Below are 27912 nucleotides of genomic sequence, written 5' to 3'. Positions count from 1 at the left end.
GTGTTTGACTTGGGGGAAACGTGGCCAGGCAGCAAAAGGTGGTAAATAGATAACAACAGGAGACACTTAACCCCTTTCCTCAAATAACGTACCACTGGGCATAATATAGGATGTGTCATAAAAACATGTGTCCTTTGGTCCTAATTCCCCAAATCAATCACCCCCACTATTTCATTATAATTCATATCAGGTCAAAAAGGAAACACATACACAAAGCAGTCTGTTTTAACCTGAAATAATTCTGTTGATATTTGAATCACTTTCAGTGGGACATTTGCTTTAAACCACAAGATATTTCCATCTCCAGGTACAAAAATCCCTTCCTCCCTCCCCTGCCACCCCCCACCCCACCCGGCAACCAAAGAAACAAACAAAACCCAAACCCACAACTCAGCTTCAAATAAGTTTGCAAGAAATGAGACTCTAAATATTTACATATGGGGCAAGAAATAAATCACAAAACTATTTACAAAAATACACAAGCTTATATGCATTAACAATTTACACCAGTTCACAAAAATATTAAGACATAAAAAAACACTATATAAATTAAAATTAAAAACTCAAAAGTATGATCTAAGACTTCCTAGGATGCTTCTCTCATGCAGGTCATGGTTGAAAAATCAGGTTTTGCTATCTCAGAATCTAAACTGTAAAACCATTTTTATTCTTTGAACATTAACAGTACTAATCAGATAAGGAAAAAAGACCCTCTGTGCACACTGACATTATCTTGCACACGTTATAATACACCATTCCTGACATTTCTGTAACACACAGTGCTGAAAATCACATGCCTCTAACCGTGTGGAAGAAGTAACTCTCTGACATACTTTTGCTTTCTTTATTACTTTCTTACACATTCTGCTCAAGCAATACTTTGCCAACATCCTAAATGGGTGACTGACAGGGCTGAAAACAGAGAAATGGACTTTGCAGGCTCCTTCTTTAACTAAAGGGGCAAATTTCAAATTTACATCGTTTGCATCTATTACTGCTCCAAATGTGGTAACCTACTCCTCTGTCCCCACTCACGTTAGTAACAGTCCCTCCTCTCTACAGAATTAGTCCTAAAATTTTTCAACCTGACCCTAAATTTTTAAAAATGCTTTGCCATTGTAAGAAATGTGCAGGCCCTAGTTGTGGGACCATCCCAGGGACTTGCATGTTTGAAAGGAAATTGAATATAGTAAGAAATAAGGCTCCGATGAAATTTATTAATAAGAAAATGGCACCTCTGGGATTGTTAGCAAAATTTTTAGCCAGACGTCCAGGGAATATTTATTTCAATCAGACCAAACTGTGGAATCAGAATTTTGCCAAAAAGATAAAATCCGGAGGCATGGCTATGAAAATGTCAATAGGATTAAATCACGGGTTTAATGTATAAGGCAGCTCCATTTCCTTGATCAGAATGCTCCGTGTCAAAATTTGAAAGTAATAACATTCAGTTACCCCATTTGTAAAGTCACACACAAGGTGGACTGTGCTGAGGTACCCGGCTCACAGTGATTTGCTGTCCGGTTTCCACCCCACAACATTAGAAAGGGAAAGATGCCGGAAAAGTGTTTCAAATAACTGAATCCAAAGTTAAGGCTGTTGCTCGCATGCATTAAATGAAGCAACTCTAGATTTGATCTAAGGTTTGTGTTTCACGCTTATAACAGTAATTGCAATCATCATTCCGTATTCGAAATATTTACCTGATATTTCTAAACCCATAGGACATTTATTAATAAGGAAATTGTTTTGAGGAATTAACCCTACTAGTTATAAAATAGGCTTTAGTTTCAGGACTAAACAATGTGTGTGACAACAAATCCACAAATATTAAAACTGGACCGGACTCCCTGGGTTACCTTCTTTAGGCTCTCAGTTACTTAAAGCCGTGCGTATCTCCTGGTCACAGCAGCCCCTCTTTCTAACCTCCATGCTGCTGGTGAGAACTTGCAGGGCTGGTGTGGTCTCCAAGGGGCAATGGGTTGCCTACTTGACAAAAATATGATTAAGGTAAAAAAAAATTAGTGCCACATATTCACCAAAGGTCAAACTCCTGTATGTAGCACCCAGGGTGTTTTTGTGCCAAAGGGAAGTATCCTATCAGGTTTCCTAGCACTTTGACTGTAAAACAGTTGGGTCTGCACTTTTAATGTAGAGGCCTCAATTTCCACAGACCTTTTCACATATGGGTGTTTCAAGGTTTCTACTACAGTTTTTACTGCATCCCTCCAATGAATTCTAAGGGAACAAAAGAAAACCTTATAGAATATTTCCATATATCAATGTGTTGTTCTTAAAACATTTTATTTCTTTTTCTAAATATAAACCCTTAAAATGCACATTATTTTTTAAAATAAAAACTGGCATGAAACCTAATCTTTATACAATTTCACAGCAATAATAGCAGCATGATTTTAGCCTCTTAAAAGATTTCCTCCTTTGCTCTAAATAAAAATTAATTTCAAGTTCTAAAAAGCCAGAGCAGCAACCGTCCAATAAATGGAATGCAATTCTCCTAGTGTCTTCTACAGACCGAGCATTTAAAATACGTGAATGTATAAAACTTGAGCATTATTAAGAGTTATGGAATGAAATGACAATCTAAACTCGTTTTGTAAACATAGGACTGCCTTGCTAGTCTGACGTATTTGGGGGTTGGAGGGAGCTGAGAAGACAGAATGGAGTTGGGCTAGAGAGTGCCTACTCTAGTAAGGAATGCAACTTTCAAAAGTCGTGGGTGTTAAACATGTTTTACATGTCTCCAGAGTTATAAAGAGCTATACCTGAAATGCTGGTGTAGATGGTAATTACATTAAGACTGTGACCACACAAGTATAGAGTAAGCAAACGACAGTTATGCCTTAGGACAGCAATAACTGCCCAGAACTCCACTGGGGATGGGGCTGTGAACTAAGCAGTTATTGCAGGAACTTGCAGTCTAATAATAGATAATGCGTAGCTACTTAAATTCCCAGGGACCCTGTACTCTGGTTTAGGAACAGAAACAAACATGGAAATTTATATTCATAATAAATTATGTGTGTCTATCCAGTCAAACCATGCTGGGCTTTTTTTTTTTTTTTTTAATGAAAGAAAGTTGATAATTTAGGAAAACCAATGGTATGACATGTTTTACTAGAATTACAATTCACCAAATCTTATTGAGGGGTGGGGTAAGAAGAAAACCTGAAGGCAGGCAATGCATTAAAAGCATCAAGAGTTTTCTGGTGCTAACAAAGTTCACTGACAATAAGAACTTTACTTTCTTCCACCTAAAGAAGTTTCCTTAAATACTAACTTTTAAAAATCCCTTCTGTCATGATATGAGCCCATTCACTGAACCGTGAGGAACAAGGATGAAAAATAAGAATAGAAAGAGTATGGTTCAGCCTGAGTCTAAGTGGTCTGGTGTTTTATGAGGACTCTACCCAATGTTTAAAGTCTTAATTTCTTATTTTTAATTATAATGTTGCTAACTGTCTGACTGACCTTGAAGGATCAGGGATTTTTCCATGACTCTAACTGAACACAAGATCCTTCTCAGACAGGGAGAATGAAGTGACAACAGCGTGTCGATCTGCGCAAGTTGTGCAGCTACTGAAGGAGAAGCAGGAACACAACAGGGAATGCAGACGCCTACCAGGAAATCGATGTGAACTGCTCTGAATTATGCAGCAAATACTAAGAAGAAAGGACAATGCTGAATTCAAATTCAGCTAAAGGCAGTCCTCAGGCTCTTTCAAGCTAGCCCTAGATGGCAAGTGTGTCCTGAGACAGGTTTCTCTACTGGGTTACAGCACGGGGCTTTACCATCCTTCAGATTTTTTCTAAAGACAAAAATGACAAAGTCTATAGATGGAAGAGGGGGTAATGAAGCAGGGAAGGGGAAAAAGATGCTGATTTGTTTACTTTTATTATCTTTTTTTAAATGTGGTCAGGGGTTTTATAGTATTTTTTGTTTTTTTAATATTTTTGGTTATTGAAAAAAATAGAACAGTCCACTGTCCAGCAGAGGCTGCTTCAACTCTATTGCTCCCAGGGCTCATTCTGCATGGATCTGTGTTTCAGGATGCTGCAAGGACAACTCTGTGGGCAGGAAGGCCCCTTGACCCAAAGCTGTAGCATAGGTCCTGCTCTGTGGATGGGGAAAGCCAGGAGGCACATACGTCCCCATGCCGCCCCCTCCAAAGACTCCTCGCTGGTGCTGAGGCAGGCAGTGGTAATCTTCCAGGTTATCATACTGGGACACAACAGTCACACTGGTCTGGCGCTTGCCGTGTGGTTGGTATTGGTACAGCACACTGGGGTCCCTCTCCACGTTCTGGGTATGATGGAGTTTGAGGCTATGGCTCCGCTCTGGTTTAGGGGGTGGGATCATTGACTGAGTGAGGTGTTCTTCCTCCTTGTAGCAGTCTCTGGAGTGTTTCTCTGGGGCAGAAGGCTGCCTAACCCAGGGTCGTTCCATCTCTTTGGAGAGCCTTACCTCTTTGTGGTTCAGTCTTAAAGTTTCTTGCCCGGATGCAGCATATTTTACTCCAGAGTTATGGTAGCTGACTGGCTCAGAAGTGTCTGGAATCCCTTTGGACCCATAATCTAACTGGCCAGCTCCCTGGGGATAAGGAGGCCCATTCTTTGACTCACAGAACTGCCTATGGCTTGCTTCCTGGTGTGCCCTGTGCTCAGGGAGACTGCAGCCCATGTCAGGAAGCTTCCTGCTCCTCAGGCTGCTCTGCTTCTGAGGCAGGGATGGCTTCTCCGGCTGCATGCTACCATGGCCTCCGTGGTGGTGGGCTCTGTCCATCTCTGCCTCGGGATGCCTCCTATAGAAGCGGTCCTCTCCCTCGGGACCGATGGCCTTGGCTGCATGGCGGCTCTCCTTTCCTTCTGCCACTGAGAGAAGTCCAGTTTTCCCAGGATCTGATTTACTACGCAGATGGATGACATAGATCCCACTCAAGTCGTCCTGCACAGCCGGGGTCATGTTATCATATTGGGACATAACAGGCCCTTTCACCTTCTGCCGAGCACGGCTCTCTCTCCGGATCGACTGCATGCGGTACTTTTCCATGTCCTCAAGATCCCATGAGGTGTAGGTGTGCTTTACATCAGCAGCTGGAGGCATGTTGACTACATTATGGTCATTGGGAGAGAAATAGCCAGTCACATTGGCCCGGGGACGTGGAGGCAAACCAGCATAACTGTACAAGTTCTTTCCTTGCAGCCTAGGATTGTAGAAAGCAAAGTCTCGATTGGGAAGGCGGTGAAGGGGTCTCAACTGGACTGTGCCATAGGCATCCACATCACACAGGGCCCCATCTGGACTGTAATAGGAACTAGAAGAACTGGAATATGGGCTATACCTGTAGTGGACCCGGCCATTCTCAAAGTAAGGCTGAAGCTGAGTGACATGATAATCTGAGCGGGCCTGGGAGGACTGATATGGCTTATATTGGTACAGGGGTCTTGGGCAGTAGGCTGGCTCATCATCTGGGGGAACTTCTGTCCGTGAAATGGGAACAGAGCGAATCATGGAAGACGGCGGAGCATGGAGAGACTGCACTCTCCGGATGGTAGGGTATGGTGGAATGTCTTCAGGGTAACAGGTATTCCTAACAGAGGAGCTCAAAGAAGACACATACTCGATCCGGCTGCATGGCTTGGAGTGGTGTCCAGATGCGTTTCTTCCTGGGGCCACGTATGTGTTATAACGAAGACCCATGGAGGCTGGTGGCTCTGACCTGGCACCATACACTTGGTGCTGCTCCAATTTATTGTGATGTGGAGGTACACTCTGGGGACGGTACTGGCAGTTTGGAGTCATATTGAAATGCAAACAGTTTTCTGGACCAAAGGGTTCAGTGGTGACATCGGGCCTAGCAAAGGAGGAATAAACTGTTTTCTGAGAAGCATGCTTGGGTTGTGGGACAGGAAGTGGTAAAGGCAATGCATCGTCCACAGAGGCGGATGAAGCAGTGACAAAGGAATGATAATTTGAACTGCTGGTGGCATCTGCGCTGCTGGAGTGTATGGCAGCAACCATCTTACTCTCCATCATCCTGGTGGGGGGCAGTGGTGCAGGAAAGCCACAGGGATGCGCAGGGACAGACTCGGTGCGCAGGTGCAGCAGCGGGGCCCGGGCACCATCCCGCACTTTCTCAGGCAGGCCTGGCTGGACAGCTGTAGCCATGGGACACTGAGCAGCAGCGGCACCACCATCACTGATGAAGGCAGACGCAGGGTCATCCATGGCTCGAGGTTCAGGTGGCCTCTCTGGAACTGGAACTACTCCTTGAACCTATTGAAAGATGATAATACTATGGGTCTATTTTTTGTTCCCTCTACGAATCAAGTACTATTAAATTTGTAACTCACAAATTGAGGCTGGTTGGGCAGCGGCCTGAACTTTCCCAAGCCATGTGGTTGCAATGAATCTGTACCCATTGCTAGGAAAAGAAGGCTTGTGCTGCTATTTTGTACAATACCCAGTATTGTCTTTGGAGAACCATTCAAAGTTTTCTAATTTATGAGAGGTTTTAAATGCGAGATGAGGTTGCCTATGGCATGATTTTAATATACAAACCAAAAGAGAGGTTTAGTCAAGTAATACTGTAGAGCTTAAAAATACATACCCAGTTTATTAGTCTAGCTCAGTCTCAACACCAAGGACATTTTGTTAAATTAAGAGTTAATTCTATCATCTGGAGAGACTTTTGAAACTCACAGTTGTACACAGTTAGCAGTTTTAGGCCTTCAAAAATAGGGAAAGGCAATATTCAAATCAGAGGCTACTGCCTCTCTCCTACCTTTGATTCCACCTTAGCCTGGCCAAAGATAATCCTCATACTGAAAACACGCTATCCTTGAAAAGCAGTAAACACAGCATCCTGCACTAAGGTCTAAAATCTTAAGTCCTATTAATAGTTCAAGGTGACCATATAAAAGAAAAACAACCTGTGGCACTTTCTTAAAATATGAGGAAATTCAGGAAGAAACCTTAGCATTCTGCATACTACATTCTCTCATTGAAACAGGTACCTGACTATGGGACAAACTGCTGGTGAATGCTAGGAAAGTAACAAAAAATCCCAAGGCACTATAATCTCTTACACTTCCAAAAAGTCTGCAAGGCAGACAGTCTTACGAGTGTTTTGAGAATGAAGCATTTTCATCGTGTAACTGTGAATAATTGGCAGAGGGTAGGTAAATGACTTGCCCAAAGTCACGATGAGTCTGTGATGGAGTCGGAAAAAAATAAAAAAAGCAACCCACAACCGTAAAGCCCACTTTGTCTCATTTGATCCTGATCTCTTTGTGTTACTGGAATAAACTACCAAGACACTTTAGGAAGGAAAGGGAGCAGGTAGAGTTAAGCTATAGTCATCTAGGAGCTACTCCTTTCCTGGGGAAAAGCCAGCATCAAGGTAATGGCAGATTCCAACCTCAAATGGGAACTATTTCATGGAAACCGGCCACAGGGCTTAAAAGTAATTGTTGCGTCTGACTCAAAGATAACAACACACCCTGCTGAAAAGTGACATACCTTTGGTAATAGTATATTTCATCTCACTGATATCTTCCCCTTCTTACCTTGTGGGAATTATTTAATCCTATATTGGTTGCTGCTTGTACCTGCCCCACAACTGGTGGCTGCTCTGCAGATCTCTGGGAAGGTGGAGGGGGAAGGGGACGATTAGTTCTGTGCGTGCGCTGAAGTGTGGCAGCAGCAAAATCAGCAGTGGTGGGTTGTTCGGCCACATCCCAGCTGGCTTCCTTGGTGCTCATTTGGGCTGTTGCTGGAGTAGTTGTCATGTAAGTCATGGTGGCTGTGCTGGTATTCTCTTCGGGGGACCCAGAAGGAGGATAGATTTTATCGCTAGGTAAATTAGGAGGTGTGGGTGATTTGTCTGCAAGGGACCCAGAAGGAAGGAAGATTTTATCCCTAGGTAAATTAGGAGGTGTGGGAGATGTGTCTGCAAATTCTAAAGGGTGATGGAGTTTATCCACACTTGCACCAAGGTAAGAAGGAGGCTGATCTCCACTGTAGAAACGGGGTGGAGACTGGTCCTGATCCGAGAAGGAGACAGTTGGCACACTGTTCTTCCCAGGCTGGTCCTGATCCGAGGAGGAGACAGTTGGCATACTGCTCTTCCCAGGCTGGTCTTCAGGGAAACTTACATGATCGTCAGACTTCTCTGAGTCTAGGGGAACTGAAGTCATTCTGGCCTTTTCTGGGTCCCCAGATAAATATGTTTGATGTGGCTGATTCCCTGTTAAGTCTGCTTGATGTTGCTCCCCAGATTCAGTTGTGTTGGAATGGGTAGGATCCCCAGTAGCTGTTGTCTCTGGTAGAGGATGGTCACAGTTTCCTGGTGCATTATTCTGGAGGTGGAACTGCTCTGCTGGTCGATCGGTTTGGAAATAGGCCTTATCTAGAGCAACTGCAGAGTAAGAACTGGACAGATTATCTTCAGTTGTAGCCACCGCTATGTCTCCATAATTTGTATACCCAGCCTGAGAGGTCCCTGGTCTCTTCAATGACTGAGTTGAGGCTTGCTGTGCGGACTCAGCTAATGCTAGCGCCAACATTCGGGCAACATTTTTCGGAGGCGGTGGTGGTGGGATAAGAGAGACTGAACTGACAGGAACGGAATCCTGAGGGGGGTCATGGGTAACTGCTCCTAGTGGGAAATTGGGAAAAAAAATGAGAGTGAAAAGGTAGCTTACGTTATCCTAAATGGAAAGCCAAACACTCCCCATGTGATCATTAAAAAATAGGTGCCTTCCATATTTCAAAATGGCAATCCATGATCTTCTATCCCACATGCAAATGCTGTAGAAAACATATCTGGTTCAGAAGGAAAGCTAAAACAAACAGTGTATAAAGACTGCAATCTCTTCTTGAATTGCTACAGAGATGGGGGGAAAAAAAGCAGGTCCCTCACCTGGCTCAGAAAAGATTGCTTAGAAAACAAGCTTCAAGTGCTTGTAGATTGTTATTATGAACAGTTTTTACATTTGATGGTGTAGCTGGCTTGTTAACTTGGAAGGCTACAATAAAGATATTTTATTAGAAGAGAAAACAGAATCAAGAGCTACGCAGTTGTGCAAAAATTATCCATGAATTCTCACTGTCCAAGGAGATAAGGGGACTTTTGTGAAGATTTGAAGCAGGACCATTGGCCCTTTTGGGTAGTTTTGTTTGACTGCTTTTAATTTAGGGCTCTGAGCCATCAGCACCACCAAGAAAAGCATTCTCTTTGATTAAAGGCTAGCTGTGGACAAATTTCTCTCTTAAAAGGCACAGATGGCACACAGGATTGAAGATCCCTCTTAACTTAAAGAAAGAATGGAGGAAAACAAACGGTACCTGTCTGAGTCTGTCCAGAAGCTACAGCCTTACTCTGACTGCTTGAGACAGACTGATCCTCTTTCCCTGGCAATTCTACTTCTTCAGCAGCCACCTGGTCCAGGGGCTGGACTTCAGACTCAAATCCTTCTTGCGCATCTGTCTCATTTGTTTTCATCTTTACTATCTGGGTGGGGGATCTATTTGTGGCATCCCTTTCTTCAACGCATTTGTCCCAGGTTGAAAATGATGCATTCTGAGCCGTGGTATTTGAGACTGTACCAATGACTTCTGACACCCGTGGTGGTAGGGTCACTGAAATTGGCTCAGATATGCTCATAGAAGGTGATTTGCTTAATTTCCGTCCTATCTTTGGAGAGAAAGCATAGACGACCTTTTCAGTAAAGGAGGATGGCTTAGATGATTTATCTTCAGTTGGGCTCAAGTCCAGGGTAAAGAATGGACTCAGTTTCTCCTGAAGAGGAGAGACAGGTTCAGAGCTTGCTGTGCTTCCTGGAGTCTGACATTGGCTACCACCTGTTTCTGCATCCTTTTTATTGGCACTTGGTTTATCCTTGGAGTATCCTGGTGAATCTAAAAAGGAAGCACCACTCTCCAGACATTCTGATTCGGCCTTAGGAGGACTACATTGAAATGACATTGGATCAAAATCCAGGCTGGCTACTCCAATGTCTGGTGGGCTCAAGTCAACATCCTCAGCTGAATGAGGAGACATAAGGGCTGGGATATGGAGCAGCCCTCCTTCCTCCTCACTCTCATTGTCATGAGGCAGATTATCATAGGAGTTACAGCGGTTCCCCAGCATTTCTCCATTGAAAGAGGCAGACAGTGCATCACTGGAAGATCTGGGTCTTCTGGGTCGGAAGAGCTTGGAATCACCTGGAAAAAACGAATAACAATGCAAATCAAAACCACAGTGAGATATCATCTCACACCAGTTAGAATGGCCATGATTAAAAAAGCAGGAAACAACAGGTGCTGGAGAGGATGTGGAGAAATAGGAACACTTTTACACTGTTGGTGGGACTGTAAACTAGTTCAACCATTGTGGAAGTCAGTGTGGCGATTCCTCAGGGATCTAGAACTAGAAATACCATTTGACCCAGCCATCCCATTACTGGGTATATACCCAAAGGACTATAAATCATGCTGCTATAAAGACACATGCACACGTATGTTTATTGCGGCACTATTCACAATAGCAAAGAGTTGGAACCAACCCAAATGTCCAACAACGATAGACTGGATTAAGAAAATGTGGCACATATACACCATGGAATACTATGCAGCCATAAAAAATGATGAGTTCGTGTCCTTTGTAGGGACATGGATGAAACTGGAAAACATCATCCTCAGTAAACTATCGCAAGGACAAAAAACCAAACACCGCATGTTCTCACTCATAGGTGGGAATTGAACAATGAGAACTCATGGACACAGGAAGGGGAACATCACATTCCGGGGACTGTTGTGGGGTGGGGGGAGGGGGGAGCGACAGCATTAGGAGATATACCTAATGCTAAATGACGAGTTAATGGGTGCAGGAAATCAACATGGCACATGGATACATATGTAACAAACCTGCACATTGTACACATGTACCCTAAAACCTAAAGTATAATAATAATAAAAAAAAAAAAAACAATGTCAAAGTAAGAACATCTTACATACAGAATGCTGTGGTAAGTCACCTACTCAGTACAGCAGTAACTTACTCTCTAGGTGAAGGAAGTGTTACTTCCCATTTTCTTTCTGAAAATTCTTTCAGTGCACATAGATCATTTAAACTTGAGATAACAGAACTCCAAAACCAAATGCTAAATAGCAAACCCGTGATAGAATCAGAGGGTGAATGCAGTATGTCATGGTCTGGAGAGGAAAGAGAACTCAGAATGCTTGGATTCTATTACTAATCCAACATTGATTCTTGGTGGGACTTCGGGCAAGTTTTTCCTTTCTTTGTGTCTTATTTTATCACTGGCCCTCATATGACTTATGAGGTGGAATTAATCACTTTTGAGTGGCATTTTGAATCTATAATAGCAAAATGGATTTTTTTTGTGTGGGGAAACATCCTTACAATATTCAAATTTCTAAATAAATTGAACTTCTCAATTAAAAAATCTTCACAATCCCATAAAGTATTTACGTATATTTAGTAAAAAATTCCTTTCAGATACTAAACAAGAACTTCATTTTTTTCTTTAAGAATAGGTTTTAAGTTTCCCAAGCAGAGTCCTGAAGAGTGGCAGAGAGTATTACATAATTTTATGACGTTGCTAAATATCCAACTGGTAAAAAAGAAACTCTCTATTCTGTTAGGATTATTTTAATTGCCATAGTTAAAAAGTAATTTCAAGAGGCAGAAACTATTTTAATAAATATAAATATATTGACAGGTCACAGCAGCTCATGCCTATAATCCCAGCACTTTGGGAAGCTGAGGTGGGCAGATCACCTGAGGTCAAGAGTTCGAGACTAGCCTGGCCTAAATGGCAAAACCCCGTATCTACTAAAAATATAAAAGTTAGCCAGGCGTGGTGGCGCATGCCTGTAGTCCCAGCTATTTGGGAGGCTGAGGCAAGATAATCACTTAAACAGGGAGTTGGAAGTTGCAGTGATCCAAGTTTGTACCACTGTACTCCAACCTGGGCAACAAAGTGAGACTCTGTCATATATATATATTCACAAATGTACTGATCACCCATAAAATTAATTCCTTACAAATATCTTCTGCTTAACACTAATATCTACCTAGCTTGCTGCATTGTTTTTGTAGGTTATCTTGACTAGTTTAACTGAAAATCTTGGAAAACTCATAGATGTCAGCCACTCTGATAAAGTGATGGGGAAGAACTTCTGGAATCAAAGCAAAGCCACTGGTCAGTGAGGATCTGGCAGTTAGAAGAGTTATCCAATGAAGATGAGAAAGCTGACCAAGATGATGATACTCCAGGATATTTCAACAGAGCAAGATTTCACTTGCTCTTGACTATCACTGGATTGACAAGCCCTTTGGAAATCAATGTAGTTCTTGGCTAGTTTTTTTAAAAGGACTTTCTTTATAATTCTGCTGCAATGGCAAAACTCAATTCAAATCAATTCAAATAAGTGAAGAATGTCCTATTATGCTATTACACGGTTTTATAAAAAACAGCTTCTTCCAAATTGACATTGAATTCTTTATTCTAAAATGTAGTGCATAGATGTAACCATAATCCAACTTTTGCTAAATAAAGGAGAAAATAAACTTATTTTCACAATTTTTTAGTTTTGTTTTTTAAGTTACATTGCAGTCAAACCTCTTTTCACTCTTAACCATGAAATTTGGGTCCTTATTTAAAAAAAATTTTTTTTTTTTTTTTGAGACAGAGTTTCACTCTTGTCACCCAGGCTGGAGTGCAGTGGTGTAATCTAGACTCACTGCAACCTCTGCCTCCTGGGTTCAGGCGATTCTCCTGCCTAAGCCTCCCAAGTAGCTGGGATTACAGGTGCCCGACACTACGCCCAGCTAACTTTTGTATTTTTAGTAGAGACGGGGTTTCACCACGTTGGCCAGGCTGGTGTGGAACTCCTGACCTCAGGTGATCCACCCATCTTGGCCTCCCAAAGTGGTGGGAGTACAGGTGTGAGCCACCACGTCTGGCCAAAGATTTATTTTAAGTTGCCTTCTCCAAGTATTAATTATCCTTGTAAATGAGGACCACATGTAATCAATCCAATCTATGAAATTTAAGACCAGGATAAGCCATTTGCAAGACAAAAGACTACTGGTCTAAATATCAAAACTGCTTAATTATACATTTTATAAAATTATGCTACCATTGTAAAATCTAAAGGAAACAGTAATAACACAAGTTTTCACTGGACAATAATACATATAAATGGTTAACTTGAAATATTTCAGCTACTTTTATGTAAACTGAATAGGCAGTCATGCCAAAAATGAAAAGATTAAAGACTGCGACCATGTGAAAGCATCAACGAATTTTAATCTGAATAATACTAAATAGATGCTAGTATTCCTAGGAAATGAGTTAATAGCCTATTTATTAAGCACAGATATATAAAAATATACTCAATTGCGGTATTCTTTTATGCAATATATTATAGAATAAAATGACTGATGCTTTTAGTCTTACCATCAACTGCATGGAGAGATGTAAGAGACTCCTCACTTTTAGCTGAACGGAGAGTTCCTTCTGCCCTGCCACCTGAAGAATAAAAAACAAATAGTGTGAAGATTTCTAATTTGTTACATATGTGGTTAATGGGATCAGTGTTTTTCTTGATACATTTAAACTTTTGAGAGTGATTAGCTGTACATTTTGACAGCAATTTAGTACTCTATTATATAATGTGTTATACTGTTCTCAAATGGTTTCCTGAGTGAAAAATCTCTTTTCTAAAGGATTATGAATTTGAGCATAGAGATTAACTAAGATGCTTCTTTCTTTTACGTTTCCTAAAGACCAATATGGTATCTTGAGATAACATCATACTGGATTTAGAGTGGGCCCTACACCCAACGACTGGTGTCCTTGTAAGAAAACACAGAGATGGCCATGTGGAGATGGAAGCAAAGATTGGAGGGATGCTGCCACACATCAAGGAATGCCAGGAGCCACCAGGAGCTGGGAAAGGCAAGCAAGGATTTTTCCCTGGAGCCTCTGGAGCGAGCACAGCCCTGCTGATACCTTGATTTCAGACTTTGAGCTTCCAGAACCACGAGGGAAAAAAAATTGTTGTTTTTTTACCACTTGACTTGTGGTAATTTGTTACGGGAACTCTGGGATACTAACACAGGTAACTTTATGTACGTATGTGAATCTTATTCGCTAAATATCTTCATCCTCTTTAACCCCTTGGCAGCACTACGAACACTTTCTTTTTACCCCCTCCTCCCCTGCTGAGGATCGCATGCATCTCTTTTTTTCTCTGCCTACCTTTATAATCATTTCTTCTTACTCTCCTCTCATGACAATTCTTCCTTTCCCACCTTTAAACATTGCTTCTCTCCAGAATTCAGCCCTCAGCTGGCTTCTTTTCACTCTGCTCCCATCTCCTGAAATACCATTCTTAGTCCCCTGTCAGTTAGGTGAATTCCTACTTCTCTTGAAAACCCCTATCAAAGGTTGTATTTTCTAACCACTAGTCCCTCCCCTACAACAGTTGACTATTCCTATCATAACTATCTCATGTAACTATTTCTTTTATTTTTTAAGAGACTATGTCTCACTTTGTCACCCAGGCTGGAGTGCAGTGGCACAACCATAGCTCACTGCAGCCTCAACCTCCTGGGCTCAAGCAATCCTTCTACCTCAGCCACCGGAGCAGCTGAGACTAGAGGTGTGTGCCACCGAGCCTCGCTTATTTGCAATTTATTATTATTATTATTATTATTATTATTATCATTATTATTATTATTATTATTTTGTAGATGCAGGGCCTCACTTTGTTGCCCAGGCTGGTCTTGAACTCCTGGCTTTAAGTGATCTTCCCGACTTGGCCTCCTAAAGTGTTGGGATTACAGGTGTAAGCCACTGTACCTAGCCTAAACCACTATCTCAATAACTATGATTCTGCACTAAAATTTACTTTCTCACATGTATGACTTCCCAATTTGACTTGGAAGGCAGAGGTACTACCTTAATTTTCTATCTGCAGAGCCTGCTATCAAAATAGCTAGCACATGCGCTACATGATTGCAAACTGAATGACGAATTAAATGAATTGAACATTACACTTCTAACATTACCTAAGAAGAAAGTACTACTATCCTTCCTAGATTCAGAAGTTAATAGAATATGGCTTTTAAACTATTTTTAAAAGAGTAGTTTTTCGACAGTAATAGATTTATTTGATCTAATAAGATATTCTATTAATGAGACAACTAATGAAAAATACCTTCTTTAGTTAAAAGAGTTATAAACTTGAAAGTTATGTTGAAACACGGTTTTGAAATTTTTTAGATCTGTAAAAATACAGATCAATAAATTTAGATACCATAGCAGTATTTATTTACAACAATATACATGGTATATGTGAATTTAATCACATTTACACTATATATAATCTATATAGTTTCTTTAAGAAAAGAAATTGTGTACTTCTACATATTTATATATAATTTATGTTACTTTTCAATTTAGGAATAAAGAATTGGTGAAAGAAGACACTCCGTATGTGTGACACAACTGTGAACACGTTATGGAGGCAGATCACAACAATATGTGAAGAATGTGCCCAGAGCAACCGAAGACCATCATGACAGCAGCAGAAGTGAGACTCTCCCAGGCACTCACCTTTCAGAGCCATGGCTTTCATCTCTGAAGGCTCACTCTCATTCCGCTGCAGCTTTCGTTTAGAAACAGATGATGATTTCCCCAAGTTGAAAAAGGAACGCCAGCTACCCACTGGAGACTTTTTCATCTTATTTTGAGGCCTCTTTCTATGAAAGAGAAAATAATCAATCAACATTAAGATAGCCAGGGGTCTGTCTTTTCTTATAGAAAAGAAATGAACACATGACAGAAAGAACCAAACAGCCTGGAGAGGCATAAGTGAAATAGAGTAAGCAAACATCCACCTTCCAGACAGCACACTCTACACAGTGCAGCCAAAGCAGAAAATAGATATTAAACATGCGAATTTTAGTATTAGTAATTATTTTCACAAAGATCATTTTTATACATATCTTCATATTTGGATCCAACCTCACAAACTGCAAAATAAGTGGGAATAAGACGTATCTGGGAATAGGAAATATTAAGTGTCCAAAAATAATACAGAGTTAAAGAAAATGATTTTAGGTGTGAGTAGAGAATAAAGGCAAAAAAAGAAGAAAGGATTAAGAATAGTAACAAACATATACTGAATGCCAGGCACTGTGCTACCTGCCTTATATGTAATGTCTCCTTTAAATCAGATACAACCACATGAGGTAGGTACTATTATTCTCATTTTGCAGCCAAGGAAGTTATGACACTAAGAAGTTCAAATAACTTCTTTAACATTATAAAACTATTAAATGATGGAGTCAGAATTGGAACCCAGGCCTATCTACATCCCAGTATCTACCCTCTTAACTACTACTCCATAAATAAATCTTTGAGTAAATTATGGAACTAGAATATAAAATCAAGATGCTGAAGACAAACTCAGGATGACAAAGTAAAAGAGTATGTTCCGACTTTTTGTTGATAGAATGTTTTTAGTCACAGGAAGTGAAAGGAAGTTAGAGGAGTATACTAAAATACGGGAAGAACAAATTCTAAAGTTGTATTAGTACTACCCAATCCAGAGAATCAAAATCCTTACATTCATGTGTAATAGCCAAAGCAGTAGCAGAGACATCAAAAATAACTTTTACATACATTAGTCTTCCTACTATAACCTAGTAAAGAAGATACAGAAACCATGTTATTATCATTTCTTTAGAGTAACAGAATTTCAGAGCTGGAAGGGACATTGAAAGAGTGAACTGCTGCAGTGGTTCGTTCTCAAGTCCTAGCAGACATCAGAATCACCTGGAAAGTTAGATGAGCGACCAATTGCTGGGTCCCACGCCCAGGGTTTCTGATTCAGCGGGTCTGGGGTGTGACTGGACGACTGCACAATGTGCATTTCTAACAATTATCACCAGGTGATGCTGATGCTGTTGGCTGGGAGACTACACTATGATCTCTTCTAACCTTAATGTGAAACCAGTGTCAAACAAGGCACTGTCCATTCCTGACTTTCTGAATAAGCTGTTCCAACATAGCTTATTTCTAAACAAATTTATAAACAACATAGTTCAGAGAGAAAAATCAACCCTATATAGTGACAGTATATCCTTATTTTTCCAAACAATTTTCCCTATACAACTGACGTTCTTCTTTTATAAAATTACATGATGTTGTAAAGCAAGAATCATTTGTATCATTCCCCATGAAGCGGTAAGTATCATCCGTATTTGAATAAACAGGTTTCTCTGGGACTAGCCTAGAATTCAATAGAGTAATACAAAAATACAAAACTAAAAGCAAACTAAAAGAAAATAATAGTACATAACTATGGAAATCATATCCTAAAATAGGATTTAACAACTTTTACCTTTCAAGTGGGAACTCAATTATGGTATGAAATTTCCCCTGAAGTGCAGCAGGTCCTTCTCCAACTTCGATGTATTTATTTTCCGTCACAATTGGCGAATTGACCTGAGCTTGTGTTCGTGCCTGGGCCTCCTCCAAGGTCAGCAGTTTGGTGGATGGAGAGGATACCAGGAGGGACTTGGGCCTTGACAGAGAAGCTTCAAAAAAAAAGGAAGGTGATGAAGAGAGTCAACTATGTGTGAGTGTATTCAATTTGTTAGTATCTATCTCTCCATCTATCTACCTATCTGTTGTTTCAAATTTTCTTCAAGTATTTTAAATAGCAAAAACCATAGTGCTTTATATTAAATGAAAAACTGAAGGGGACATACCAGTGGCACACATACATACATACATATAAAACCCTTTAATAACTGTTTTCCTTTCTTAAAAGATATGAGAAAAGCTTTATATTAAATAAAATACTGAAGGTGACATACCAGTGGCACACATACACGCATATAAAACTCTTTAATAACTGTTTTCCTTTCTTAAAAGATATGAGGAAAGGTGATCACTCAGATATTTTTAGTTTTGGAAGGAATTTTTCTTCTTCTGTTCCATTTTATACTTTAATATACATCAATAATGAATGACAAGTTTTTTAATGTGTCATGAACTTAGATCACAATAGGTCTAATAAGTAGTATTCACTACATACACACAAAATAACTGTCAAATTCTGCATTTTGGTAAGCAGCCATACATTATTAGCTGCCTTATACCAGTGACAGGTTTTTTTTTTTTGTTGCGACAAGAAATGCATGGTTTTCCACTTCTTTGGAAGCTGAGACACACACTCCTGGTAGCGAAGGAACCCATCTGAGCCGTACCTGCCCCTTCTTGCATGACCATGCTGATTTTGCCACTGAAGAGCACATCAACGTGATTCAGGATGAACTCAACAACCACAGACTGAATTCTCACTTCCATGAAAGCTGCTGTTCCACTGAAGCAGGCAGATTCTATCTGTTTTGATCTGTGAGGTAAACATTTTCATCACAGAGTTGTAAAGACAGCAGTCATAAAGGGCCTCTTTTTTTAAATGTGTAAATCTCAGACAAACAGAGGAAGAAATCATACTTTTACTGTCCCTTAGCTAAGCCCCAGTTGCCTTTTTTAGGGAGATGCAAACAAAAAGAACAGATCTGTTTTATCTTTTAAAAGTTTCCTTAAGGAACACTGATGAATCAGCCTTTTATTTAGGATTAGTTCTACTAAAATTAATAAGTGAAATGCAAATTACCTTAACAGGTTTGGAGCCCAAACAATTGCTAGATTTTTTGCATGCATATTTGTGATGGAACAATAGTCAGCTAGAAGAGACAAGTGTCTCATCAGGAACTCCAGCGTTCTGGAAATAAAATACGACGTATTAACAGAAAGAAACACGATGCAGCAGTATAGAACATAAAAGCCTGCTAATTAATTTCTAAGTCTGCAATAGCAAAATGAAGAAAGGGACCATACAAACCCAAGAAAACTTTGTTTCCTGCTTAACAGGTTGAAATATTACTATTAGAAGTGAATTTTCCACCAAAGCTAGTTTCTGGAACAAATAATATTTTGAAGTTATGCCATTCTACTTGCAGCAGACATACTAACAGGAAAGGATTTCAACACTTCTATGAAAGAAAACAGTAATGTCTCAAAAGCCTAAAAACAGTTAAAAGAAAAATTCCAACAGGCATCAAGGGGAGGATATTTGAGCAAAGGATATGCTTTTGAAATAAAGAGCCTAATTCAAATCCTCATATTCTGGTTTATCTTGACTACTTAAAATGTGCTTTACTTAAACAATTCCATATATATTGAGATTAAACAATAGGTAAGAGTATTTTTGAAAATAAAACATGATCAGCTTAAATGTAAGTTAAACCAGGTAAGTGCCAAGTATGTATATGTGTGTGTGTGTGTGTGTGTGTGTGTGCATGCACACACAGAAGTATTACCTATCACCTAGCTTGTCTCAAAGTGTCCTACCTAATAGTACCCAGAGTAAAACTATTAAAGACAGTGGGCTGGGTGTGATGGCTCATGCCTGTAATCTCAGCAGTCTGGGAGGCTGAGGCAGGCAGATCACTTGAACTCGAGAGTTCAAGACCAGCCTGGGCAACACAGTGAAACCCCATCTCTACAAAAAGTACAAAAACAATTAGCTGGGTGTGGTGGTGCATGCCTGTAGTGCCAGCTACTTGGGAGGCTGAGGCAGGAGGATTGCTTCAGCCCAGGAAGGTTGAGGCTGCAGTGAGCTGTGATCATGCCACTGCACTCCAGCCTGGGTGACAGCGTGAGACCTTGTCTAAAAAAAAAAAAAAAAGGACAATGAATGGGGGACAGAAATATAAGGCTGTGTTATATGAAACAGTAATGAAAGATAAAATGTGGTCTACATCTGAGCCACAAAGATTCAGATGGGCCTAACATGAATTTGAGAGGAAAAGGAATATAATAGTTAGACTCGGCATTAGGCATTGTTCAAGAGGCTTTTACCAGCAGTCTCATTTAATTCTCATAATAGCTCTAACAAGCACAGAATTACCATTCCCCTTGTACCGAGGACAAAGTCAAGGTTGCCAGGGTTCCACAGACTAGTAGTGGCAGTGCTGCATTTCAAATCAAGGTCAGAGTGGTTCCAAAGTGCCTGAGCATTCAAGGGCATTGTAGTTGCTTTACAGTTAAAATGGTAATTCTCTGTCTCTCCTGTATATAATTAAGGCAAGACAAACGGAAGTGAGGCTGGCCTGGGTATGACATAGAGGTGAGAAGCTTGAGAAATGTATTTAGATCGCAAGGACAAAAAACCAAACACCACATGTTCTCATTCATAGGCGGGAATTGAACAATAAGAACACTTGGACACAGGGTGGGGAACATCACACAACAGGGCCTGTTATGGGGTGGGGGTAAGGGGGAGGGATAGCATTAGGAGATATACCTAATGTTAAATGATGAGTTAATGGGTGCAGCACACCAACATGGCACATGTATACATATGTAACAAACCTGCACGTTGTGCACATGTACCCTAAAACTTAAATTAAAAAAAATAAAATAAAATAAAGCCAGGCTCCTCAGCCAAATATAAAAAAAAGAAAGAAAGAAAACCACGTAAAATTTCATTACTTGAGGAAGGTGAATGAAGGGAATGATTAAAGGACTTCAGAAATGTATTTTATAAGAATTACAAATTTAAAAAACCAAAGACATCTATTTGGTTTGCCTATCTAATTATAAAGATGTTTTTAAAAGTTAATGTAGAATTTTAGTCAGGATTCCACAAAATGAGCACTTTTATATTCAGCAGATGAGAGTGCAAATTGTATAAAACTTCACAACCTGGAATGTAATTTAGATATTGTTGTCTAATATTGAGAATAATAATTTAGATTTCCAGAATTTCACTGCCAGGTCATTATCCTGTAATAAAAAACAGAATCTAGATTCCATGTAAAAGGATGGCCCTCATAGTAATATTCAAAATTGGAAAAGGAAGGCCAGGCACAGTGGCTCACACCTGTAATCCCAGCACTTTGGGATGCTGAGGTGGGTGGATCGCCTGAGCTCAGGAGTTTGAGACCAGCGTAGGCAACATGGCAAAACCCCAACTCTACCAAAAATACAAAACATTAGCTGGGCATGGTGGTGTGTGCCAGTGGTCTCAGCTACTTGGGGGGCTGAGGTAGGAGAATCACTTGAGCCTGGGAGGCAGAGGTTGCAGGGAGCCAAGATTGTGCCACTGCACTCCAGCCTGGGTAATAGAGTGAGACCCTGCCTCAAACAAACAAACAAACAAAAAAAACAAAAAAAAAGGAAATAGAAAACATCCCAAACCACCATATATGTAGATTAAATATGCAAATTATGAAAGGTTAAATAACACGGCATATCCAAATGAGAGAACATGATGGAAAATTACGCTTTTCAAGAACATCTAAGGAATTCAGAAATGTTAATGTTAAAATTCTGGATAAAAAGTCTATATCAAAAGATATATAAAGTAGGAGATACACACACATACAAGTTATAGTGAAGAAAAGAGTTACACAAGATATTGTATACATTATAAAGCAGGAAATATACATGTACATATTAATAGCAGGCAAGGGCTATTAAAATCCAGGTAGGGCATACATGGTAAGTAATATAATATATATTAGAAGACAGGCAAAGAGGATAATATTAGGATATATATACATATAAGTATCTATAGTCAAGCTATAAAATAGCGTACAGAAGATATAAAACATATGCAGTGTATATTATTGAACATCTATCTGCAAGACTCTATTCTGGAAATACAGTGATAAACAAGACAGAATTCATGACCTCAAGTACCTTATGTTTTAGAAAGATTGTATACAGATAGTCTCCAACTTACAATAGTTCAATTTATGATTTTTTGACATTTATGATGGTGCAAAGGTGATAAACATTAAACAGAAACCATAATTAGAATTTTTTTTTTTTAAATGGAGTCTCACTTTGTTGTCCAGCTGGAGTGCAGTGTCACGAACTCAGCTCACTGCAACCTCCACCTCCCAGGTTCAAGTGATTCTCCTGCCTCAGCCCCCGAGTAGCTGGGATTATTGGCACGTACTACCATGCCCGGTTAATTTTGTATTTTTAGTAGAGACAGGGTTTTGCCATATTGGCCAGGCTGGTCTCGAACTCCTCACCTCAGGTGATCCACCCACCTCGGCCTCCCAAAGTGCTGGGATTACAGGTGTAAGCCACGGTGCCTGGCCTATAGTGCTGATTTTTGAAATATATATATAAGCAATGTCATTTTGAAAAAAAATTAAATTACTTAATTTGCACATTACTAGAACATCTGCTGAATTTAATTTCTTGTCAATAATTGGAATTTTAAAATGTATCTTTTGTTTCTTTGCATACTAGAATCTAGTTTCTACTGTTTTCTTTTTCTGACTGGCAAAGTAACTTTCCATTTTATTCTGGTTTTCTCAGACATAACCATAAATATTTCCAAGAGTCCAAACTAACACACAAATCAAATTAGGTTTTAAAATGTAGCAACAACGATAAAACCAAAGAAGAAACTAAAACAAACAAACAAAAAACGCCCAAGTTCAGTCAGCCATCCCTTTGTCCATCCATTCATTCATTCAACCTATGGAATGCTAAGCAGTGTGCCAGGCCCTGGGGATCTAAGGACAAATGAATATCTATACATAAACATATACATATATATATAGGTACACATACATAGAGTGTGTGTGTGTGTGTGTGTGTGTGTGTGTGTGTGTGTGTGTATGAAATGGAAGTTCAATTAGAACTCCAAGGAAGTTTAAATAGAAATCCAAAGGAAAAAAAAACATTTACAGGTCAACTGACTTCTACCTCTGCTTGGTATTTACCCACTGTGGCTGACCTGTAGTGTGGTGGGGGGAGCTGCTGGATGACATCGTGGATTTTTATCAGCCTTTCTTCATCTGTTGCTGCTGAAACTGCATCCTAGAACAGTCACAGTACAAAATAGTGAGCTCTGTTGGTAAAAATGAAAGTTCACTTACAATTCAGTTTTCACTCTGAGATCAACTTGCTTTGCTCTTGGATGCAAAATGGCGAGGAAACACAACATCGTATTAAGGAAGTCAACTGTTTCCACACAGTGTGAACACTGAGATCTACGAAACTAATTTTAAAAAGGCTTGATGGTAATCAGTATTAAGGGTGACAAGACTAGCAGCTCAAAGTCAGAAAGCACAAGAATGACAATGTGAAAACAGCAAAGACCACTAGACTAGCTGGCAATATTTGTTTTTTTAAGGAGTCATTTCAGTCACAGAACTATTTCTTACATGTGACCAAACCCATGTTCGTGTGTTTTGAACAAAAGCACAGCAAAGTTCCACAAAGAATTAGATTCAAAAGTAGCCTGTACTCACAGAAAATTTCTCATACAGCTGGTAGGTAAGCAGAGGGTTTGGGAGTTCCCGGAAGTACAGCTTACATAGGGAGCCCACAGAATGGATGTCCTGAACATACGGTTCTTTCGTCAGGTCGGGGACGTGCTCAGAGTCAAATTCATGGCTGACGTAGACAGAAGAGGACAAGCAAATCATTTGATTGAGGAGAGCAAATATGTGTCTTAAAAACAGAAAGCATAAGCTCCAAAAGTGTTCAGCTCTATCTCAGTGAGTTGCTATTATCTTCCATTTATTGTATTTCATTTGTGTTTGGACTTCAGCAACAACTGGATGTCTTAGTACAAGACAGATGTCTATGTGGAAATTAAGGGCACAGCTTTAATATTAAAATGGACAATAGCCTCTGAGATACATACAAATGAACGGCTCTTATAGTACAACAGTCTGAAAACAGGACTCCTAATTGCTAATGACTTGAATAGCCAATATTTTGGCAATTCCAGAGACTAGCATTGAATGGCAACTGATCTTTGAACAATTATGAACAGAAATTCCTCAGATACAAATTGTACAACACAGAAATGCTTTCCCGAAGCAGGATAAAAAAGTCAGAAACAACAAAAAGCGATTCCTAGCTAATGACAAATTTTAATAGGCAGGAAAATCTGTATCATTAGAATGAGTAAAATACAAGTTGTACACAGAATAGTAAGGCAGAATAAGCTCACTCTCCAGGAGGTTAATTAATATTAATCCACAGGCATGAGACCACTTATCATCTACCTAGAGGATTAATGTGTGTGTGCAATATGAATATGAGATTTACTTTGTCTTAAACTGAAGACTGAAACTGTCTTTAGTACAAGAACTAATTTATGTGTTTTTCAAGCGTGTATTCCCCGAAACTGAGATGGGCTCTGTGATCTGTTAAAATATTAAAATCTCTACAGAATAATGGCAGTTACCATGTACTACAGTAAAAAAGAAAGGGTAATGGCATATCAAGAACAGTCTAGAATCCAAGAGATTAAGCAAAAATAAAATATTGCTGGCACAGAGTTTGTCACTGCTTTTGTCTCAAGAGAAGATTTGGGGAGGATGTGAAATATGTAGAGATGCATACTTGAACATAAACACAGAATCAGGGTCAAAGGAGATTAGAAAATGTTCCATTCCCATCCATTTTAATTAACACCTAAAGAATAATTCTATTATAATACAAATTTTATCTCTCATGGCTGTCATCGGTTCAAACTCAATTTGCTAAAATCTTCAAACACTATAAAGAGACAAAATACAAGTACTGAAGAGATTAAGGTGCATGGTTCTGATACTACAGATGAAAAAATGCCATTTAGAAAAGTATACAGGGAGAATAACATGGATATTATTTCCTATTTTATCTAAATTATCTTTAATGAAAATAGGTTACAAAGTAAGTGAATCCGTTTTAAAATATTTTCGTTTTAATTAGTTAAGTAGGAGTGAAAAAGTGCCATATAAGATTTTACCGTAGTCTCTGGATATTGGAGGCAACACCAGAAAGGCGATATATTCCATCCACAATGCCATATCTCTCAATGAATGCTGTGCAGCTTTGAAGAACCTGGGGCACTAAAGAGAATTTTTAAAGAAATAGATGAAATTGGTAGTATTCATTGGAACCCAAGTCGCCAAAAAATAAGATTGTCTTGGTTTACAAAAGCAAAATAAAATTTGTAAATTAAAGTTAAAAGGGGCAAAAATTAATCTACTACAAAAAATGATGAGGGTATACTTACTTAATTTCCCACCTAAATTAGATAACTAATTCCTGAATAATCAAGACTGGTTCTATGTCATGATATTTAACTGAGTAAAAGAGTTCATACATTATTAGGACAGTCTCTCTTCTGCAATAGACTCATTTAGATCATGTTACAGTTACACGTTACAGTAAGTGAACTGTTTAGTCCTAACACCATGCCAGATTTTTAAGAAATACAGCTGCTCAGCTGACTTTCATATATAGCAAAGGAATATATAAATTCATTGGGATAAATGCTTATCGCAACAACATAATTGCTTGTAAGTGCTGCAAAGTTTTACTTCTTAAAAAGTATCTTCTATATTTTCATAGTTAATGCAAATTCTGACTTTATTCAATAAACAAAACACCAATATAATGCAAAGGCCAAGGCAATTTCAAATAGATGGAACCTTGTAACTTCCTGGCCATATTTACATTAACTTTATTGATATTTTAACTTTATATTATCAGTTCATAATAAAGGGCACTCTCCCTGGTTAGCTCCATGAATACACACTGGACAGCTATGCTGGGGCATGCAGTATAGGACAGAATTTTCAAAGTATATGATAAAACATTTTACAACCATTCAAACATTTATAATAGCTGAGAATTTAACATGAGTTGTTTTGCAATGCAGACTGATGAGTTTACAGACTTTAGTACGATCATTTGATAGGGTTAGTTAAAATCCTTGAACAGAAATGCTTGGAAAATTTGGTCTGCAAAGAGCTACTATACTAGAGATGAAATATTCAGAGTGGCAAATGAAACAAATAAGCATTTTAATAAGATAATTTTAGTGAATGTATTTCATTAACAGTATATTGTCATTCCTTTATTATTATAACCAACTTTTCCTTGGTTTTCCTGACTTTTGTTGTCCTTCCTGGAGTCCATCTTTAAATTCTGTCAGATCCTATAACAACATTTAAAACTTAATCTCCTTATCTTTGATTAAAAAAATCAAAAAACAAAAACCAGCAGCTGATAGTATTAAGTATTAAATATATGTCAGGCTAAGTACTTTACAATGGATACTCTCTGATTTTCAGAGAAATCCTACAAGGAAAGTACTATCATACTCCCATTTTTACAAGAAGAAATTATATCTTAAAGAGAGTAAGTTTTACCCAAGGGCAGGCAGGAAACACTGGCAGAAGTGAGAGATTCCAACTCAGGCAGTCCAAGTACAGAGCCAATGCTTTTGTTTTGTTTTTTATTTAACACACACACACATGTGCGCACACACACATTTGCGTGCACATACACACACACATACATCTTTATTATACTTCAAGTTCTGGGGTACATGTGCAGAACGTGCAGTTTTGTTACGTAAGTACACACGTGCCATGATAGTTTGCTGCACCCATCAACCCGTCATCTACATTGAGTATTTCTCCTAATGTTATCCCTCCCCTAGTCCCCCACTCCCCTAGCCCCCCATCCCCCTAGTCCCTCACCCCCCTAGCCCCCCACCCCTCTAGCCCCCCACCCCCCGACAGGCCCTGGTGTGTGATGTTCCCCTCCCTATTCCATGTGTTCTCATTGTTCAACTCCTAGTTATGAGTGAGAACATGTGGTGTTTGGTTTTTTGTTCTTGTGGTAAGTTTGCTGAGAATGATGGCTTCCAGCTTCATCCTTGTCCCTGCAAAGGACATGAACTCATCCTTTTTTATGGCTGCATAGTATTCCATGGTGTATATGTGCCACATCTTCTTTATCCAGTCAGAGCCAATGCTTTTAACTATAGTCTGCAATATACTGCCCAGCAGAGAAGGCCTTTCACAATTTATACTTTATTATTGTATTTCCATATTCCACAACTCTAGGCCAAGTGAAGTGTTACCTTTTGCCATACAAACCAACCATCCTACGACTTCTTCACAAAACAATTTCCTCTATCTGGACTCTCTCCCATAATGCTCTTCATATAGAAAAAATTCTTGGCTATTGTTCAAAATCCAGCTAAACTATCACTCTTAAACGAGCCTTCACTGAATACCCACAAGTAGGGGTGGCTGAGCACTGTGTTCTACGTGCTCACAGAACAATATGTCAAATTATCATTTATTCGTTTATACAACTATTACCCTTTTCTGACTGTGGGCTCTTCAAGAGCAAAACCATGCATCGTTCATCTTTGTATATTTAAAACCCAGGAACACCGTCCTGACACAATGTATAAAATTAGCAAGTGAATTAATTTACCAGTGCCCTGAGAGCCTGAAATAGTCATTATCTGGTCAAGTTAGCAGGGAAGGAACCTTAGTTTTCATATGGAACTGTATTCATATGAATACATTTTCAACTACATGCTTTCTGCCTCTAAAAATATTCAAGACTTTCAGTAACAAGAAAAGGTTATGGTTATGTAGTAAAGATGAACAGCAGGTAGAATTGCTGGGTACTTCTTGTGGATTTAATTGATATTAGAAGCAACCTCTGTGTCGAAATGATATGCAAAATACATAGCATCTTTATAAAAGCTTGGGTTCTATTTCTAACATTGTCCCACCAATGATAACCTTGGTGTCTTAGGTTTCAATTCTAAAAACTGGAATTGGAATAATAAAATTTAGGGCTACAAAATTTCAGTCATCTGCTTCAAAGGGAATATATTTAGAGATTACTGGGATAATTAACATCATTATTTAGGAAAATAGTTAAAATTCTTTCCTGTAAAGCACTGAGAAGATGCTTCTCATTATATATGCTCCAAAT

General features: G+C 39.3%; 1 protein-coding gene across 6 annotated transcripts in view; it reads right to left on the bottom strand.

Moving 5' to 3' along the window:
* Positions 1-219: 219 nt before the first annotated feature.
* Positions 220-27912, bottom strand: part of ARHGAP32 (Rho GTPase activating protein 32) — a 307294-nt gene continuing 279601 nt past the window's right edge. For all 6 annotated transcript variants that reach the window (XM_030794518.1, XM_030794519.1, XM_003253401.4 and 3 more), the window contains 11 exons: positions 24908-25010; positions 23415-23559; positions 22898-22980; positions 18749-18856; positions 18336-18481; positions 17465-17660; positions 15673-15818; positions 13510-13581; positions 9368-10246; positions 7588-8678; positions 220-6295 (listed from right to left, as the gene is read on the bottom strand). In XM_030794518.1, the coding sequence (XP_030650378.1) occupies positions 4043-6295; positions 7588-8678; positions 9368-10246; positions 13510-13581; positions 15673-15818; positions 17465-17660; positions 18336-18481; positions 18749-18856; positions 22898-22980; positions 23415-23559; positions 24908-25010 (5222 nt within the window). In that variant the 3' untranslated portion in view covers positions 220-4042. The remainder of the gene's footprint in view (positions 6296-7587; positions 8679-9367; positions 10247-13509; positions 13582-15672; positions 15819-17464; positions 17661-18335; positions 18482-18748; positions 18857-22897; positions 22981-23414; positions 23560-24907; positions 25011-27912) is intronic.

Source organism: Nomascus leucogenys, chromosome 15 (genome assembly GCF_006542625.1).
Source record: "Nomascus leucogenys isolate Asia chromosome 15, Asia_NLE_v1, whole genome shotgun sequence".
Classification (NCBI taxonomy): Eukaryota; Metazoa; Chordata; class Mammalia; order Primates; family Hylobatidae; genus Nomascus; species Nomascus leucogenys.
Note: the sequence above shows the minus strand (reverse complement) of the source record. Positions and strands in the feature narration are given on the sequence as shown.